At 36.7% G+C, this 18,439-nt stretch overlaps 4 protein-coding genes across 5 annotated transcripts; 3 read left to right on the top strand and 1 right to left on the bottom strand.

Annotated features, from left to right (window-relative positions):
• Positions 1-5,418: 5,418 nt before the first annotated feature.
• LOC105962938 (putative glucose-6-phosphate 1-epimerase) lies at positions 5,419-8,042 on the top strand. The gene is made up of 8 exons (XM_012987283.2): positions 5,419-5,880; positions 6,168-6,242; positions 6,577-6,633; positions 6,742-6,881; positions 6,971-7,105; positions 7,208-7,310; positions 7,413-7,533; positions 7,660-8,042. Exons 1-8 carry the CDS (start codon positions 5,734-5,736, stop codon positions 7,839-7,841), a joined length of 960 nt encoding a protein of 319 aa, XP_012842737.1. The 5' UTR covers positions 5,419-5,733; the 3' UTR covers positions 7,842-8,042.
• Positions 8,043-9,395: 1,353 nt separating this feature from the next.
• On the top strand, positions 9,396-11,291 carry LOC105962964 (protein ABIL1). 2 transcript variants are annotated; one of them, XM_012987310.2, is made up of 8 exons: positions 9,396-9,675; positions 9,767-9,849; positions 9,931-10,078; positions 10,182-10,281; positions 10,412-10,451; positions 10,541-10,701; positions 10,848-10,912; positions 10,994-11,291. In XM_012987310.2, exons 1-8 carry the CDS (start codon positions 9,610-9,612, stop codon positions 11,090-11,092), a joined length of 762 nt encoding a protein of 253 aa, XP_012842764.2. In that variant the 5' UTR covers positions 9,396-9,609; the 3' UTR covers positions 11,093-11,291. The 2 variants fall into 2 exon arrangements, with proteins under 2 accessions (XP_012842764.2, XP_012842763.2); XM_012987309.2 differs by having other exon boundaries at positions 9,468-9,675; positions 9,731-9,849.
• Positions 11,292-12,151: 860 nt separating this feature from the next.
• Positions 12,152-15,150, top strand: LOC105962956 (aspartate aminotransferase, cytoplasmic). Its single transcript, XM_088825027.1, has 12 exons — positions 12,152-12,477; positions 12,769-12,840; positions 12,930-12,991; positions 13,077-13,160; positions 13,262-13,361; positions 13,448-13,568; positions 13,648-13,811; positions 13,915-14,052; positions 14,144-14,265; positions 14,397-14,491; positions 14,626-14,746; positions 14,866-15,150. The coding sequence occupies exons 1-12, from the start codon at positions 12,421-12,423 to the stop codon at positions 14,948-14,950; spliced, it is 1,221 nt and encodes a 406-aa protein (XP_088681153.1). The 5' UTR covers positions 12,152-12,420; the 3' UTR covers positions 14,951-15,150.
• LOC105962955 (rho guanine nucleotide exchange factor 8) lies at positions 15,092-17,965 on the bottom strand. The gene is made up of 8 exons (XM_088825026.1): positions 17,665-17,965; positions 17,339-17,581; positions 17,125-17,241; positions 16,881-17,035; positions 16,705-16,779; positions 16,348-16,617; positions 15,915-16,238; positions 15,092-15,828 (listed from the first exon to the last, which is right to left on the bottom strand). The coding sequence occupies exons 2-8, from the start codon at positions 17,505-17,507 to the stop codon at positions 15,352-15,354; spliced, it is 1,587 nt and encodes a 528-aa protein (XP_088681152.1). The 5' UTR covers positions 17,508-17,581; positions 17,665-17,965; the 3' UTR covers positions 15,092-15,351.
• Between the last annotated feature and the right edge of the window lie 474 nt (positions 17,966-18,439).

Genomic DNA, 18,439 nt, shown 5'->3' with positions numbered 1-18,439 from the left:
TTCATAAAGTGTGCCTGCTCCCAATCGTCGTTTGTGGCTTGTGAAGTACTTGCTGCTGCTACTCGTTCGATCTGTGGCCCTCGAACTGAAATTTGGGCGACCTGATTTGATAGGGTCGCTAATTGTGCTGAAACTGCGGCTAAAGGATCGAGTTGGTGGACTCCGGCCACCTTTTGTATACCACTCCGTTCGGACGGCCAATGGTAAGCATTCTCACACATTCGCTCGACAATGTCTTGAGCGTCTGTGGGAGTCTTGTTTTGCAATGATCCACCTGAAGCAGCATCGACTAAAGATCGGGCTGGTTGATCGAGCCCATTGTAGAATAACTCCATTTGGTCCCACGGGTTGAATCCGTGTTGAGGGCATTGTCGTAATAAGTCCTTGAATCTCTCCCAAGACTCGTGCATCGGCTCTTGGCTCATCTGTCTGAAATTGCCTACATCTCTTCGTAGTTGTGCGGTCTTCGAGGGTGGAAAGAATCGTGCCAGAAAGGCTTGTGATAATTCTTCCCAACAGGTGAGTGATCCTGGATTAAGACTCAGAAGCCAACTCTTCGCTTTGTCTCTGACAGAAAATGAGAATAGCTTCAGCCGGATGGCATCATCAGAAACACCGTTAACTTTGATCGTGTCACAAATCTCCAAGAAATTGGCAAGATGGAGATTTGGATCTGCAGTGGCTGCTCCGGAGAATTGGTTCGCCATGACCATGTTGATTAGCCCCGTCTTCAGCTCGAAGTTGTTTGCGGCTATCGTCGGTTTCCTGATTCCCGAATAGTTCTCATTCACAGCTGGAGTTCGGTATTCTCGCATTGTTCGCTCGGGTGGCAGGTTCGGTCTTGGCTGCTCGTGATCTCGTCCTGGCTCTCGATCGTACTCAAAGGCCAGGTGCTCTGGATTTCCTTGATCTTCGGCCATTGGTTCACTTTGTTGGTTGCGCGTGGCCCTTAGTCTACGTAATGTCCTTTCAATCTCGGGATCGTAAGGTATGATTTCCAAATTTCGACGCCTTAGCATAAACAAAGTGAGTGGTTAAAATCAAGGTAAAAATCGAAAATAAAACAAGTAAATGGCTAAAGTAATAATCAGATAATTGGTAACACTATCAACAAAGATAAAATCAAATTGGTCCCCGGCAACGGCGCCAAAAACTTGATACGTGTTTTCCTCACGTATAAATTACCGCAAGTATACAGTATCGCATTTTGCAGAACAGTGGTTCCGGATATCGATCCACAGGGACCTTGTAGATTCACATGCTGAGTAGTGTAATTATATTATCGTTATATTATCTAGCCGATCGTAAATATTTGGAATTGTGAGAAACCTTAATTTAAAAGCATCCAAGAGCGTAAACATGCAAATATAGAATGTACATAAATAGAGTAACGACAACTCAACGCGGGGGGACTTCGATTTAGATGGGGACTTCTAGGGCCAAATCCACCTATGTATAATCAACAACGATCTACAAATCCGTTATCTAACACCACATTCCTATTCGTTAACCCAGACGCTAAAGTACTCTAACCCCCGTCTCCAGTGTAGTTAGAGTCTACCCACAGGTCCGACGTCTCCGTTCAGAACCTGCTATTAAGAGAGCATTTAGGTCAAGTCCTTAAGGGCTACCCGAAGTGCATCACGTCTCCGTTTCCACACCCCGAGCTATGTTTTCCTAACTTCAAACAAGAAATCCTCTCTCGAGTTCATTCCTATTTAATATCAATCTGAGAGCTGATCAACACAATCAGAAGCATTTAATACAGGAAAACATAAACGAAATCAAAACACGACAAATAGATAACAGAAATGACGATCGAAATCAATATATACAAGACTTCATTGCCCTAGAAGAAAATGTTCTTAGTTCATAACAAACATAGAGTCAAAAGAATGTACACAAGAAAAGAAGAACAAAACGTAAAGAAATATCGTAAGAAAAACCCAAGTCGAAACCCTCGTTGAAGATTCCCGCGAAGAACTGTCGAAAACCGAAGAAAGTCGAAGATAGTCGAAGATTGATGGCTGACTTCTATTTATAGTAAGACAAAGCTTCTTGAGGAAGCTTTGCCTTTTTAGATATTTTTTACACATCCCGAGGCCATATCGCGATATGGGTTACCGTATCGCGCGATATGGTAAAATTGCAAGCTCTCTGTTTCGTTTTCTGCCATATCGGGATATGGGAGGTGATATCGCGCGATATGGTAAAATTGCAAGCTCTCTGTTTCGTTTTCTGCCATATCGCGATATGATAGGTGATATCGCGCGATATGGGAGGTTATATCTCGATATGGTCACTGCAATAACTTCAAACTCTGTTTTGACCCTTTTGTAGCCCAAATCGGACAATTTGCATTTCACAAAAGTTGTAGACCTTGAAGTTGGCTTCGTAAATCCACTTGAATCAGCTCAATCGGAGATCGTATGAAGAAGTTATGCGTAAAATACCAAAGGCTGCCACCATCCACTTGATTGCAATATTTGCTCTTGTTTGACTTGATTCTCGGCTTCGCTTTCAAAATCGTTTCGAATCGGCAACAATATCTAACAAAACCTAAAAAAAGAAATAAAACAAGAAATGCAATAATATATACAAATAACGCCGAAACTCGGACGAATGAAGACCAAAACTCGAAGATTCGATAAGCAAAAATCGTGCAAAACGAACACTTATCAACGATCATTTAATAAAACCCAACTCCTATCTTTTGGCATGCTTTAATTAACAAGATTACCTAGAAATTGGGAAGGGTTCACAATTATTAAAATCACAATTATTCTCAAAGTTACATTCGTAAACTAAAACTAAATTAAGATGGTAGTCGCAACGGGAAAGCTTTCAATTTTTAATTGACATCAATTTTCAATTTTCAAAAATCCCCCCTCATTAGTAAGTAAATTTGACTCCGTAAGGGTGAACAAATACAATACGTAGTCTAGGGATTGTTTTAATTACCCAAATATTATGATTTTTTTCATAATTTAGATTTACCTTAGGGTGTGATTGTAATTTACCCTAATTTAAAGCAATTTTTCAATATTTTTCCGAAAAGGTTTTTTTTATTTATTTATATATTTTATAGTCATAATTAGGAGTGGAAATCGGACGGATCGTATCGGATTTGGGTATTTCGGAAAATTTCCGATTTTTTTCGGAAGTCCAAAACGCATTCCAATTCTGATTCTGATTTTTTCGGAATTCAAAAATTGATTCCGATTCCGATTTTTTTGGAATTTTCGGAAAATCGGAATTTTTCGGAAATCTTCATTTTTGGAATTTTCGGAATTTTTTCGGAAATTTTTGGAAATTTTCGGAATTTTCCCAAAAAAAAAATAAATAAATAAAAAAATAACCACCGACACAGTAGCAAAGTAGCCAAATTGCAGAAAGAAACATACACACAACAGACTCACCAAAACACACACACACACACACAACAGACTCACAAACATATAATTCCGAGCAACATAATTCCGAGCAAACACATAATTCCGAGCAACATAAAACCCAAGAACAGTTCGCATAATTCCGAGCAACAATAATTCCAAATAATTCCGAGCAACACAGGCTCATCAAATCAACATAAAACAAACAAACACATAATTCCGACAAAAAACCCAAAAATACATCGCAATAATCAAACACATACAAAATTTTCAACATAAACAAACAAACATTTAAAAAAACAGAAAATTACCTTGACAAAGGAGGAATAGCGGCAGACGGTAACGGCTGGCGGTGGAGGGCTGTCGGCAACGGCGGAGGGCTGGCGGCGGGTGGCTGTCGGCAACGGCTGGCGACGGCAGATCGGAGGAAAGAGAGATTGGGGGCGAATTAGGGGGAAGCAGGCGGCGGGCAGCGGGCGGCGGAACGACGACGTTTGACGGGCAGCAGGCGGTGGGCAGCGGGCGGCGACGGGCGGCGGTGGCAGATCGGAGGAAATAGAGAGGGGGAGAAAGTTTGAGAGAGAGGGGAGAAAATAGATCGAATTAGGGTCTGGTTGAAATAATAAGTCAACATTTGCGACGATTACTATTTTCGTCGCCAACATATTCGAGACCTCGCGACGAATCATAAAGTTACGTCGCTAATATATTCGAAAAAAAAATTGAAAACATTTCTTGTGACGCTTTAGTAAATCCGTCGCATAGAGATAAAAAAAAATTACTCAAAAAGTAGCGACGTTTTACGTCTTTCCGTCGCCACATATAAATTAATAACAAATAATTGGGCACTACTAGCGACGTTTCCGCACAAACGTCGCAATGTATATTATTTTTTCTTTTTTAAAATAATAATTGCGACGATTCCTCGTGTTACGTCGCGAAATTTGAAATATAAAATCACAAAATATGTAAATTTGCGACGAATAATTATTTTCGTCGCCAATGTAAGTATTTTTTAAATTTTTTTTTCGTATTTGCGACGTTTATATCATTTTCGTCGCGAACTAGCGACGCTTATCCAGAATCGTCTCTAGCGTTTTGAACCTGAATTTTCCACTTTAAGCGGCGATTTAAGGTCCGAAACGTCGCAACCGGGCGACGAAAGCATAACCGTCGCTACGAAAAACGTCGCCAGTCTTGCATTTTGGCCTAGTGAGCGACAACCCGAAAGTCCAAACTCGGATAAGGGAATTCGGCCTGATTCTTCATCCTTTTTTTCTCTTTAAGCCCGAGAACTCGAAAACTGGAAACCTAAAACATCCGAAACCCAAAAGCCTCCCGAAGGAGCCAAGGCTAAGCCCATTCTTACAAACCATCAATCATTCAATTGTTTCAAGTTGGCCTTAATGTATCTTCCACTTTGTTAATAATAGGGTAAATCGGTCATTTGTAAGTAACTGTGTTGATGTTAAGGAAATCAAACATTAAAGGCCTCGTTTGGTTGAGGAGATTAGTCATGATGAACTAAATAATCCCACTTTGTTTGATGTTTGGTATCTCAATAACTTGTCGGATCGACCCACAAATATTATGTTATCATGCTTTATCTTGCCTTTTAGGTTTTTTTTTTTCATCTTCCAAGGTCCAATAATATAATTTATTTTTATTAGATTATTTAATTTTATCTTCGCTAATCTCAACAAACGAGGCCTTAATATTGAGTTACTTAATCTAAATTAATTCATAAGTTCGGGCCCGTTTACAATCTTACCCGGGCCATGCACAACGAATCAAATTGGCCCGAATATTGAGATCACGGGGTCATTATAGTAATTTCTGCGACGGTCCAATAAGTCTTGCCGAGTATAGGCCCGAATGTTGAGAATGCGGGGGCATTATAATAATTTACAGGACGGTCCAATAAGTCTTGCCTTTATTGGCTCGAATGTTGAGAATGCGGGGCATTATAGTAATTTCCCAAGTATTGGCCCGAATGTTGAGAACGCGGTGGCATTATGGTAATTTCAGCACCGGGGTGCTGTGTATCTATCTGTTTCAGCTATAACGAAAGAACTAGATTCTGTTACTATAAACTGAAACAGCTCACTACTCTCTCTCTCTCTCTCCTCTCTCTCTCTCCTCTTTCTCTCTCTAACTCTCTCTCTCTCCTGGTATAAAAGGCGTGAAGGAGAGGCGGGGAACACACCATTTTCAATTTTCTCGATCTCAAAGCAGTTACAGAGAATCACCAGAGCGCTTCTTCATTCATCGATTAAACACGCACAAACACACACACACACACACACACACACACACAATTACACACACATTCTCTGTGGATATGGCGTCGTCTTCATCTTCGTCGTCTTCGCTCGAGTCAATATGGAATCAGCTGCCTGCGCGAAATCATGCCTTCCGAAAGATCAGTGACGACGTCTATCATGATATCGTCGTTCTCCGCCACCACGACCGTCGCTACACCGTCGAGGTATTTTCACTTTCACTTCAACTTTCTCCGCCGTAGAATATACCATTTATTTATTTTGGTTTCGATTTTTTATGTACGTAATTATTGAAACTGCGCGCTTATCTGATCCTGAATTCAGCTGTTTTTTACACTCGTTTATTTCTAATAATAATAATAATAATAATAATAATAATAATATATAATATATATATATATATATATATATATATATATATATATATATATATATATATATATATTATATATATATGAGATGCGTGATTTGATGAATAAATGTTGCGTTGTAGATTTTGATTTCTACGGGTCAAGTAATATCATGGAAGAACCAAAATGATGACGAGCTGCTTTTTGTGAGTGAAAAGGTATTTAATTTTCAGCTGTGACATTTAATTAATTAAATACAGTCTTAATTAATTAATTAATTATTTGTGTGTGAGACGATCAATATATATATATATATATATATATATATATATATATATATATATATATATATATATATATATATATATATATATATATATATATATATATATCTAGTTGTCCCTAACTAATCACCTGATTAAGAATTAATTAATCTGCACCTTTTAATTTATTAATATCATGCTTCGATTAATGATTATGATCTAGATTCAATATTTTTACTTAATTCCATGCATGCATGATTATTAATTATTTCAATGTTTTTAATTCCAGAGTATTATCAAAAAAGATGAACCAATTCTTGGAGGCATCCCAGTTTGCTTTCCAAGGGTATATATGCAATTCTTTTAATTTAATTTGCCTTGTGTTTATTCAGTTTAATTCGATTAGAAAGAATATTGATCGATATAATTTTGTATTTCTAAATCGAATGATCAGTTTATCAAGAATGGAAACATCGAGAACACCTTTCCCGCGGGCTGGCTTATTGACGGTTCCGTCCCTCAACCCAACGATAAGCCAATGCTTGCTTTGATTCTCGGGCCATCTCATCGTGACTCTTTAAACTGGCCTAATGAGTAGAGAACTAACTGTCTTTCTATTTCCTTTTCGATCTCTTTGTATTAAACCATAATATATTTATATATCTTCCGTTTTGTCGTCGCAGATTTGAGTTCCGTATAAAGTATCAGCTGGGAGAAAACGGAACTCTTGAGATGGAATCCCGTATCGAAAACACCGATGATCACCCTTTTACATTCCAGTTTTGCTATCAAAACTACTTAGCTGCCTCTTATATCGGGTATTATAATTAGTACTAATGCGATTTATGCTGTTTAATTTCGTTTATTATCGCCATAGTTCTAATTAATCTGAAATTACATACATATCTTCCTTTGTTCAGTAACATTCGGATTCGAGGACTGGTTCGACTGGAATATCTGGACTATCAGATGAACATGAAGCGATTTACTGGACGGGATTATAAAATGCCCATTAGATCTGAAGTGAGTACGTTTATTATGTTTGTCGTTAATTAGCTTAATTAATTAATTAATTAATTAATCTCTTGATTTCGATCACCGTCGCTCACATAGGTTTACGTGTAGGTGGACAGGGTGTATGTCGACGTGCCAGCTGGAGGAAATAATAAGGTGATCAATGTTGGCGACTATGGGAAAGGTCGAACTTATACCATCGAGAGAAGTGGCACTAGTCTTCCTGACATTGGTAAGGTTTACTTTATATATATTTACTTTATATTCAACGAAACGAATTATTTTAATGAACACCTGCGTATATATATATTTAATTTAATTTTTGTGATTTTTCTTTTTTTGGTTTTTTGATATATAGTGGTGTGGAATCCATGGATTGAGAAGGCAAAGAGAATAGGTGATATGGGAGATGAAGAATATAGGAAAATGGTGTGTGTGGGGCCCGCTGCAGTTGTGGATCCGGTCACGTTGAATCCCGGTGAGGCGTGGACCGGGAAACAGAGCATTTCTATTGAGGAAGAGACCGGTTCTGTATGCTGAATATATCATCAGTTTCTCTATAAACTCATTTCTGCCTATACATACATATATACATATGTAATATTCAGGCAGTACTTGTGATATATTCGCATTCTTGCGTCGAATTTGCGGTTACGTTTTTCGATTAGTTGAATAAATACCTAAACCAGCTTCCTATTGAAAAACAGATATATAAATGTGTGGTTTTTTTCTTACTTCTAATTGGTTGAGAAATGGTTTACTATATATACGTTCTTGTTTGTGATCTTTCAATAGTGTTCAGATTTGCTCCACTCAAAATATATATTGGAAGCATGCATGCATGCATGTATATGTAGTGTCCTTTTTACGTACGTGCTTGTATGCATGTGCATGTTTGTGGATGACTTGTATATGTATTATCTAAGTAGTTGCACATTTAAAGGTGGTAATTAACCTAGTGTTTAGTGTTCTTAATGTTATTGGTTTATGCCACGTGTACCATGCATGCATGTAACCTTATATATGATCCAGCTATAAATTCTTCTGTCTATGTTGAGAAAATGTTTAGAAAATCAGATCTAGTTACTTCTTTTGTATCTTAGATTTTAGGGAACTAGATATCAAAGTGGTGCATTTACAATTTGTTAATAACTAACTTTGGATAATTTGTAGAATATATGCATGTATGAGCGTATACTATATTGATTATTCGTTTATTTTTCGATTTGTCGAAAGAAAGAAAACGTGGCATTCGAGTAGGGAAGCGTAATCCAGAAGTCCAAACTCGGATAAGGGAATATAATTTAGGCTAATTCATTGTCCTTTTTTTTCCTTTTAAACCCGAGAGCCCGAAAACAAAAAACTCGAAAAATCCAAAAACACAAAAGCCTCCCAAGGGAGCTAAGGCTAAGCCCATTCATACACACCATCAATTGTTTCAAGTTGGCCCAATGTACCTTCCACTTTGTTAATAATAGATCGAGTAAATTACGGTCGTCCCCTAATGCAAGGTTAAATTACGGAAAAAACCTCTATTACTTGGATAATTACGATCACCTTTAACTATGAATCTTCTTACACGTTCACTCTTATGTTGTCAAAATTAAGATATATAATCTTATAGATTACGTGGAATGTTCTCTAGTTTGTACTCGTTTTGTGCAAAAATACAGTTTCTTATGCACTACGTACAATCGATATATATACAAGCCAAAAAACACATCTTATAATCACTTTGCTTCAAAATGCGGAGCTTGAACGGTGGAAAATGGGTACAAACTGGAGAATATTCCAGAACGTAATCTAGAATTCCACTAAAATTTGACACGTGGGTATGTGAGAATATTCACATTTAAGGGGTGGTTGCAATTATCCAAGGTAGAGGGAGTTTTTAGTAATTTGAGTGTAATTTACCCGTTAATAAATAATAAATAAAGAAAACACAAAGTGAGTCACGGGCTACTCAAATTAATTAATTAATTTTGCAGCAATATTTGTCTCTTCAAACCTGACAAAAAAGCCCCACACAACAGCAAATGAGAATCTCTGTGAATAATAATATAGTATGCTTTTTGGCTTCTTCTCTCTCTCTCTAAACTCTTCTTCTTCTTCTTCTTCCAGAAACTATTCACTTTTAACAGCAGCAGAAAAAGACGATACAAAAATCACGGGACTCCAAAAATCACCGACTTTCTCCATACATCTTCCCAACATATACTATCATCAATTTCATCATGTCCCCCAAAACAGTTCATCAAAAACTACATACAAACCCCAGATTTAAATCTCAACAAATTGTCGAACAACAATGCCGGATAGCTTCGATGCTGTCTCTTTCGTTGATAATGAAACAGAGTTCGACAAATCTATGCGGGTAATTTCATATTAATTTTCACTTTTTTATTTTTTTTCAATTTCATGATATATAGGGCAAAATTGATTTGGGCATGTGGGAAAACTTGCAGGAGCTGAGAAAATTAAGCTCTCAGCTTTACAATGCCGCTGATTATTGTGAAAGAACTTTCATGAATGCAGAAGATAAGAAAAGGTTAGTTTTTTTTTTTTTTTTTTCTTAATTCATATCTTTTTAAATTTTAGTGCTGCAATTTGATGTAATTTATATTTGCAGTATGGTGGAGACGACGAAGGCGTACATTTCAAAGGCTGTTGTTACAGTTGTCGATCATTTAGGCAGCATCTCATCTAATCTCGAATCATGTATCGCCGATAGCAATTCGGTTCTTCAAACAGAGCATAAAATGTACATCTTGAAACTGGTACGCAACCTGTTCGACCTTTTGTCTCTGAGAACTTTTTGACAATGTGGAGTGTCGAAAAATTAGAACCTGGCTAAATTGATCTTTGTTTTCTAATGAACAGAGAATTGGAACATGCCTTCATTACTCTCACAAACTTGCCCTTCCAAGGTTTTACTGGAATGCCGATCCTTCGCGACATCATCGTCGCTATATATTGCCACGTAATAATAATAAAAGATCGATCACCGTCTTTAATTAAGTCATTTCACAATAAACACGTTTGATTCTTGTATAGTCTAACGTAGTAGTAGCATATTTTTATTTTTTTTGTTTGTGTTGTCTCTTCATCAGCTTCAACAGATTCGTTGATGAAGATCGATGTCACAATGAGGTAAAATTCTCTTGTTATATATATGTTGAATGTGAGAAGATTTTATTTGAAAAATATTGGGAATAAATTTAGTGGTTGTGCTGATGCAGGGATAGTACTATAGGTGGTATTGAAGCGAAGATAATCGAAAAGGAAGACGAATTCGAAACAGAGGAGCCGCTGTTTCTACACACGTTTAACTGCAAACCGTCTTTGGTTGACAATTTCTCAATAACGAACATTGAGAAAAGGAATGGATCTTCACCTCAAGGCAAGATAATCTTACATTGCAAAGAGTTCTATGAAATTAATATATTTTTTAATCATTTTTCGACAATCCTAAGAATGTTTTGAAAAGGGCATACGTTTATTTATTTCTGTATATTTTCTTATTTATTTTTGTCGGGGTTCTTATAGTGGTACCGGTGCGTGACGGGCTATCGATACTACCAAAAGCCGAGCAATCAACTTTCCAGTTTCAGGTGAGATTTGTTTATTTCTTTGTTTGAGGACCACTTATTGTTGTTGACAATGATATAAATAATTTTTTTTGATAATTACAGGAAGTTCGGAAACTAAAACGAAGCATGATCAATTGGAAAGTGATGCAGAACAAGGACATTGCATCGCTAATTCGGCGTGGCAAGAGAATTCTTGCGTAAAATATGTCGATACTAACGACGTTTTTTCTTTTTTTTAATCTGTAATTTGGATTATGTAATGTTAACCGGTACTTTATTTTGGTCAGTATGCACCATGATGTATATATGATTCAAATCATGATCATCCCTTCTAATTTGCAGACATGATTTGAATTTTGAGGAAATAAATTGAAGAAAATGACATAATATCATTTGTATTGAAGTTTTTTAGATGATAATTTTAAATATATCGTAATAAATATAGTTTCACTTTGTTGCACTAATAGAAACAACAAATATGTCAATTTTAACAATGAGAAGATAAAAATGTCACGGTCTATTTGTTTTTTGTTTTTTTTTTGTTTTTAAATAAAAAAAATTCACTGAATTATATATGAAAATGGATTGAGGACCAAGATTTGAATCTGACTTCTGACATTGATTTCAATTCAAATGATATTTGACCTATATAATAAAGTATAAAATATTTCAAAATCCAAAAAAAAAAAAAACATAATAACAGTAATTAGGGTAAATTACAAAAAAACCCTAAACTTAGGCTAAATTATGAAAAATACCCCCACTTATGCGCAATTACCAAAATTCTTTCCACATTTGTTTCCGTCTTACATCGACCCCTTACGATGTGATTTTTCATGAAATATTTTTTATTCCAAAGAATATTCCCCAAAAATACCGATTATACCCCTACAAACGTAGAACATATTGAAAGTAGTCATACACAAATGTTTAAAAAATGTTTACGTATGCTATGATTGTTCATATTAGCAATCCATAAAGTATAGTGATACTGTAATGTGATGTTGTATTCCAAGGCCACCTACATTGAAGAGATTGTTCTCAGAGGTAGAACCAGACTTTTTTTAGGGACATATTCCCTGAAATAAAAAAAGATTCCGTGAAAAATCACACCGTAAGAGGGTCGGTGTAAGAAGAAAACAAATATCGGGAAAATTTGGTAATTACGGACAGATTAGGGTGTGCTTCGTAATTTAACCTAAGCTCAGGGATGTTTTCGTAATTGTCAATAGTAATAAAGTATAGGAAACGGGCAGAGCTACTCCCACAGATCGCCGCGTCAACTTGTCGTAATAATAAAAAAACAAAATAAAACAGTGAGCCGTCAAACCAAACGCGCCTTTGCCCCTGTTTCAGTTCAATCGCCCGCCCACTGTTTGCTTTTCCCCTCCCCCAAGCTTTTACAATATTCTTTCCCTTCTTCTTCTTCTTCTTCTTCTTCTCCCCCTCACTCACTCCACTGATTCAAATCACTGATTCACTGTTACACAAAACCCATTTTTTCTCAAACTTTCCGAAATTCCCCAAAAATGGCCGATTCTGTTTTCGCAAACGTCGTCCGAGCTCCCGAAGATCCAATTTTAGGGGTAACCGCTAATTACTAATCCCCCCCTCTTTGTTTTTCCTGTTTCATGATTTCTGTATTTCATTATGTTACGATCTTTACAAACTGTAGTTTTTTGAATAAGATCCGTAGTGTTTTTTTAGTGTGATCAACTTTCGTATTTTAGGTTGTTCTGTGATTTAATTTTAGGTCGTGAATCGTGATCTTAGAATTGTAATTAATCAGGTTTTCAGATTTTTTTTTTTAAATTTCGTAATTAATTGAGGGTAATACTTAAAAGTATATTATTTATCTGGATCGTAAATTGAAACAGGTTACGGTTGCGTATAACAAAGATCAGAGCCCGAATAAGTTGAATTTGGGGGTTGGAGCTTATCGAACTGAGGTATTTTCTTTGCTCTTTGAAGTATTTTATCAAATAGTTGGAGTGCTATAAAAAAACTGTGATTTTGATCTATAATTGGTGAATGGTAGGAAGGAAAACCTCTTGTTCTCAATGTAGTGAGAAAGGCAGAGCAATTGCTCGTAAATGATCCGTAAGTTTCGTTAAACGCCGATAAGTTTAAATTACGTGTTGAGATGTAGACGATTTTGATATTGCATTTTTTTCATGATATACAGTTCTCGTGTGAAAGAATATCTTCCGATTACTGGGCTGGCAGATTTCAACAAATTGAGTGCTAAACTCATTCTGGGAGCTAACAGGTACATAAAATCGCAATTTTCACTTATTTAAGCAGGATTATTACGGTTTCTATTTTTTTAAATCTCTAGATTTAATTTAATTTTTCCGATTATGAATACAGTCCCGCGATTCAGGAGAACAGGGTCACTACAGTCCAGTGTTTGTCTGGTACAGGCTCATTAAGGGTTGGAGGCGAGTTTCTCGCCAAACATTATCATGAAGTAAGTGAATCGTTCAACACTTTAATGTGTCCGTAAATAAAAATTGCACTTCATTGTAATAAATCGCCTAATAATTTTCTTACCAGAAAACTATATACATTCCACTGCCAACGTGGGGAAATCATCCAAAGATTTTCACTTTAGCGGGATTGTCAGTCAAGACTTACAGATACTACGATCCAAATACACGAGGCCTCGATTTTTCAGGTTTTGTCAAATTTTCTTTTACAACTGTCATAATAAAATTTAGATTATTTTTCTCTAACACGTGTCTTTGTAAAAATAGGGTTGTTGGAAGATCTTGGAAATGCGCCATCTGGCGCAATAGTTCTTCTCCACGCATGTGCTCACAACCCTACAGGGGTAGATCCAACTTCCGATCAGTGGGAGCAGATCAGGCAATTGATGCGATCAAAGGGATTGCTCCCGTTTTTCGACAGTGCATATCAGGTGATTTGACTTTTTTTGCCTAATAAAAAATTAAAAATAATTAATCGAGTTTCAAAGTTAAATTAATTACCGTACGTAAGTTCGTTATTTTTTTTCTGTGTAGGGTTTTGCCAGTGGAAACCTCGATTCTGATGCGGGGTCCGTTCGGATGTTTGTTGCCGATGGTGGAGAATGTGTTGCAGCACAGAGTTATGCTAAAAACATGGGATTGTACGGTGAAAGAGTTGGTGCACTTAGCATTGTGAGTACTTGATTATTTTGAAAATAAATGCCATTAACTAATCGGATGAAGAATGACAATTTTGATGAATTTTTGTTCCCTTTTCACCCAGGTATGCAAAAGTGCTGACGTGGCAGCGAGAGTCGAGAGCCAATTAAAGTTGGTCATAAGGCCAATGTACTCAAATCCACCTCTTCATGGTGCATCTATTGTGGCTAATATACTCAAGGATGGGTAGATAATTTTTTTATTTTTTTCTCAACTCGTATTATTATGAAATTGCATTATTATCGTTATGTACATTCAGTGGCATTATTGTAATTTATATCGCTGGTGTTTTTAAAAGCTCGTGAATCTGAATTCAGGGAGTTGTATACGGAATGGACAATAGAGCTTAAAGCCATGGCCGATAGGATTATCAGCATGCGCCAGCAACTTTTCGATGCTTTGCAATCTAAAGGTAATATATCATTTATAATTTCTTTTTTCTTCTGGGGGGGGGGGGGGGGGGGGGGGGGGTGGTCATGGCCCCCCATTGACGTATTCTGGATACGGCACTGGATTTAACTATAGATTTTATTTATCTATTGACAGGTACACCGGGCGATTGGAGTCATATTGTGAAACAGATAGGCATGTTCACATTTACCGGTTTGAATACTAATCAAGTTGCGTTCATGACAAAGGAGTACCATGTTTACATGACATCTGATGGGTACGTAAGAAGAAAAAAAAAATACCAATTTTCGCCTTGTAATAAATTTATTTAACTTTCGATATCGGAGCTGTGAGATATAATTTGCATTTCTCGTTCGGTTTTATTTTGTTGCGCAGGAGAATTAGCATGGCGGGTTTGAGTTTGAAAACAATACCTCATCTTGCAGATGCCATACATGCTGCTGTCACGAACGTTGTGTAAGATCGATTTCGAGTTTTGAGTTCGCTCTTTTTTCTTCTACTTATGGTTTAAACTTTTGCTAAATAAAAAAAAAACTGAAATGGGATTTTCGTTTTACAGCCATTTCTTTTTTCTGTACTAGAATTCGAAGATTTCTGTGAATTTTCGGCTGAATAAAATACTCTTGCTTTAATTAATAAATAAATTCGACATTAGAATAATTTACATTGTATTAAAGAAAAATTAACAATATAAAAAATAATTAACTAAAGCTCATCAGTAATGAGAGAAATCCTGAACAAAATCAATTGCAGGCCTCTCAACTAATTTGCTTGTTATTTATTTAATTAATCTGTAACTATGTATTCTATTATATTATCTCCTTAATCACTCTTTGTTGTTCTAATTAATTAATTAATTAATTAATGACGTGGAGTGGGACATCTCAAACCACTAATCTCAATCTTATCTATATACAAATACTTCTTAATCATAGCACTACTATTACTAGATTTAGTACTCCCACCTTTCTCCTCCGAATCTTCCTTATTCTCCAAATTGCCACTCGAACCCTTCTTCTTCAACTCCCCCTCCGCCGGCTCGAGATTCCACCCCATGAAATCTGACAGCGTCAGCGACGACGGCGTCTCCGACGCCGAGCTCAGCCTCTCCCCCGCCGCCTCGTCTCCTCCGCCGCCGACTATGGGGCTGCTCAGTATAGTCGTCGGCGACAGCATCGAATCGTAAATACCACCGGACTGCTCTGTTTTCGGCGCCGCGAGCGACGGATCTTGTGCCAGCGCATCGGCGTACAGAACATCCTCGATTCTTGACATCACCGTGTTCGCCAAGCTTTCCAGCACCCTCGAGTAGCTCTCGAGAATCGACAAACCTACATCCTGGTATGTACATTCACCAAAAAACGAAGTCTTAGGTTGTGATCGGATTTTACGGCTAAAAAAAACAAGTTTTTTTTAGGGCTTACTTTGTTGAATTGGATTTTGCTTATGTCGAGTGAGGATTGGGGAAGTCCCGGAAACTGGTGTTTCAACAGAAGCAAAATCGTTTGAGCTCTTTCTTCGAAAAGCTCTCGTTTTTCGGGGCTAATAGCCAATCCCCATGCAGCTTTCCCACCATCTTTGTGGTGCAGTTTCCTTTTCCATATCACTATAGATGCTTCAATTCTGTCTTTTAAGCCAAGAACTTTGTGCTCCGACGAAAGATCCATCGTCGAAAGAAATTGTTGCGGGTCGAAAAACTCGACCGTTATTCCTCTATATATCGATTCACCCAGGCTCGATTTACCATTCTAACAAACACCACACAAAAAAAAAAAGACTCCATTTTTAAGTATTTTGATGAGGAATTAAAGAATCGAATTTTCTTTGTGAAGAGTTGGTTCGTTTGTTGTTGTATACCTTGGGAAGGGATTCGATGTAGCTTTCGGGAATATCCATATCGGAGAGTATGTGAGCGTTTATAGCCATGGAAGCTTTCAAGACTTGATTAACCGATTCCTTTTGCTTCTGCAAAAACTGGCGAGACTCTTCCGATAGTCCGTTTGGCGGAACTTTGACTGTTGGCAGCCACCATTTCTCGTTTCTCTGGCTGCCCTTCTCGGATTCTTCGGCATCTTTCGAAACGTACCAGAATTCACGCTGGCTGTTTGTGAAGTTATCCAGTGTGCCCTGCCTCAAAAAATTATCATGTAATGAGATTTACTTGTCTGGTTTAAAAACACATTTAGATACAAGATTTGTATACGTATTCCTTACGAGGAGCATTGCGTCGAGTTTTCGCAAGGCTGGAATGTTTAGAAGAAGGTCTTTTCTTTGCTGTGTCACCATTATCTATTCAAACCAGAAACACAAAAAAAAAAAAGAAAAAAAAAATTAGCATTCTATAATTTCATAATAAAAGGCCTAATATTTACATACATATATATATATACCTCCATAGTTGATCCATCCTTTGCTTTCTGTTGAGAAGGAACGAATTCGACTACATAATCTGCAACCGATAAAAGCCAACCGATTTCCTTCTTCCACCTCGCCTTCCTCTCCGGAGACATTGGCTCCAACTTCGATTGTTCGCCAAAAACCGAAGCTACAATTTTTTTTGTATATATTTTAATCAAAACGCAGACAACATTTATTCGTTAAACAAACGACAATCTTTGTATAAATCGGGTTTACCAGCAAGATTAGTGATGGCATTCGAAAGCGCCAAAGCAGACGAAACGCCCTTTCCGCCACCCGACATATCCTCTCCGAGAAGCAGCTTAGCGAATCTCTCCATCATCATTTCCATTTCTTGAAAACCAAACACATTGTTATTATCATTATTATTATTACAATCATGTAATGATAATTATAATATTTAAAAACACGTGGAATACGAAGAATATACCCGAACCATGCCGATCCTTTGCGGAACTCTTTGCCCCATTATTACCTAATGGAGAAACGGGGACTTTATCCGTTGATCTGTCCAGAACGGTACCTATTCGTTGAGTTTCCGGTAACTCGACGCTTTCATCGATGCCATCTTTTCCACTTTCTTGATTATTCTCCGACATTTTTCATCAAAAGTGGAAAAACCGGACTTTTACGCGTAAGCTTGAGTTCTTCGTTAAACCGCCATCATCTTCGTCTACATTTAATAGATGGGAAAATTTAAGAAAATATGAAAATCGAAAAACACGAACCAAGTTTGATTGATTGATTTTTTCGTACCAGAAACGGAGGAAAAAAAGGGCTCTTGTGATCTTTGTTTAGCTAGATGAAAAAGATGGTGTTTGATGAGTTGGAAGATAGGTAGAAAATGAAAGAAAAGAGAAAGAATAATTAACATAAAATGAGAAAGGGAGTAGAATGAATGAATGGCTGCCCTTTTTCAATACTGGCAAAAATACCGGGAAAGCATACATACAATATTCATTCTCTCTCTCTCTCTCTCTCTCTCTCACACACACACACACAGAGGCTCTGCCTCTTTAGCTACCATCCGATTCTTGTAGTTTCAAAAACTGAAGCTGAAAGTTGAATGGACATGGATGGAAATTGAGTTATTAAATAACTAATTGATACTATTTTGCTATCTAATTATCAATATTATTATTATTATTTTTAATTGAAAATCATTTATCTTATAATAAAAAAAAAAATTAAAAATAAATAATGAACTGTGATAAAGTTTTTTAATTTCATATGTAGTTTTTATATTATTATTATTCACCAACAAATAAATTTGAGAAAAATAAATTCAATCCACTTAAATATTACACTCAAATTTTCGTATTGATGCATACACTTAAACCTTTATAAATTAATATAATAAAGACTGTACGATTTACCTAATGCACTTATATAGTTGGCTGTGGGTTCCTTCGTTACAAAAAAAAATTCAATAATAGAGACTATGAAAATTCTATTAATTTAACGAATTGTTTAGGACAGATCATGGCCACACCCCTGATGTATGACCAAATCATGAAAAAACCCCTCTTGT

This window comes from Erythranthe guttata, chromosome 11 (genome assembly GCF_056151865.1).
Source record: "Erythranthe guttata isolate IM_541 chromosome 11, IM_541, whole genome shotgun sequence".
In the NCBI taxonomy this organism is placed as follows: domain Eukaryota; kingdom Viridiplantae; phylum Streptophyta; class Magnoliopsida; order Lamiales; family Phrymaceae; genus Erythranthe; species Erythranthe guttata.
This window is presented reverse-complemented; position numbering and strand designations above follow the sequence as displayed.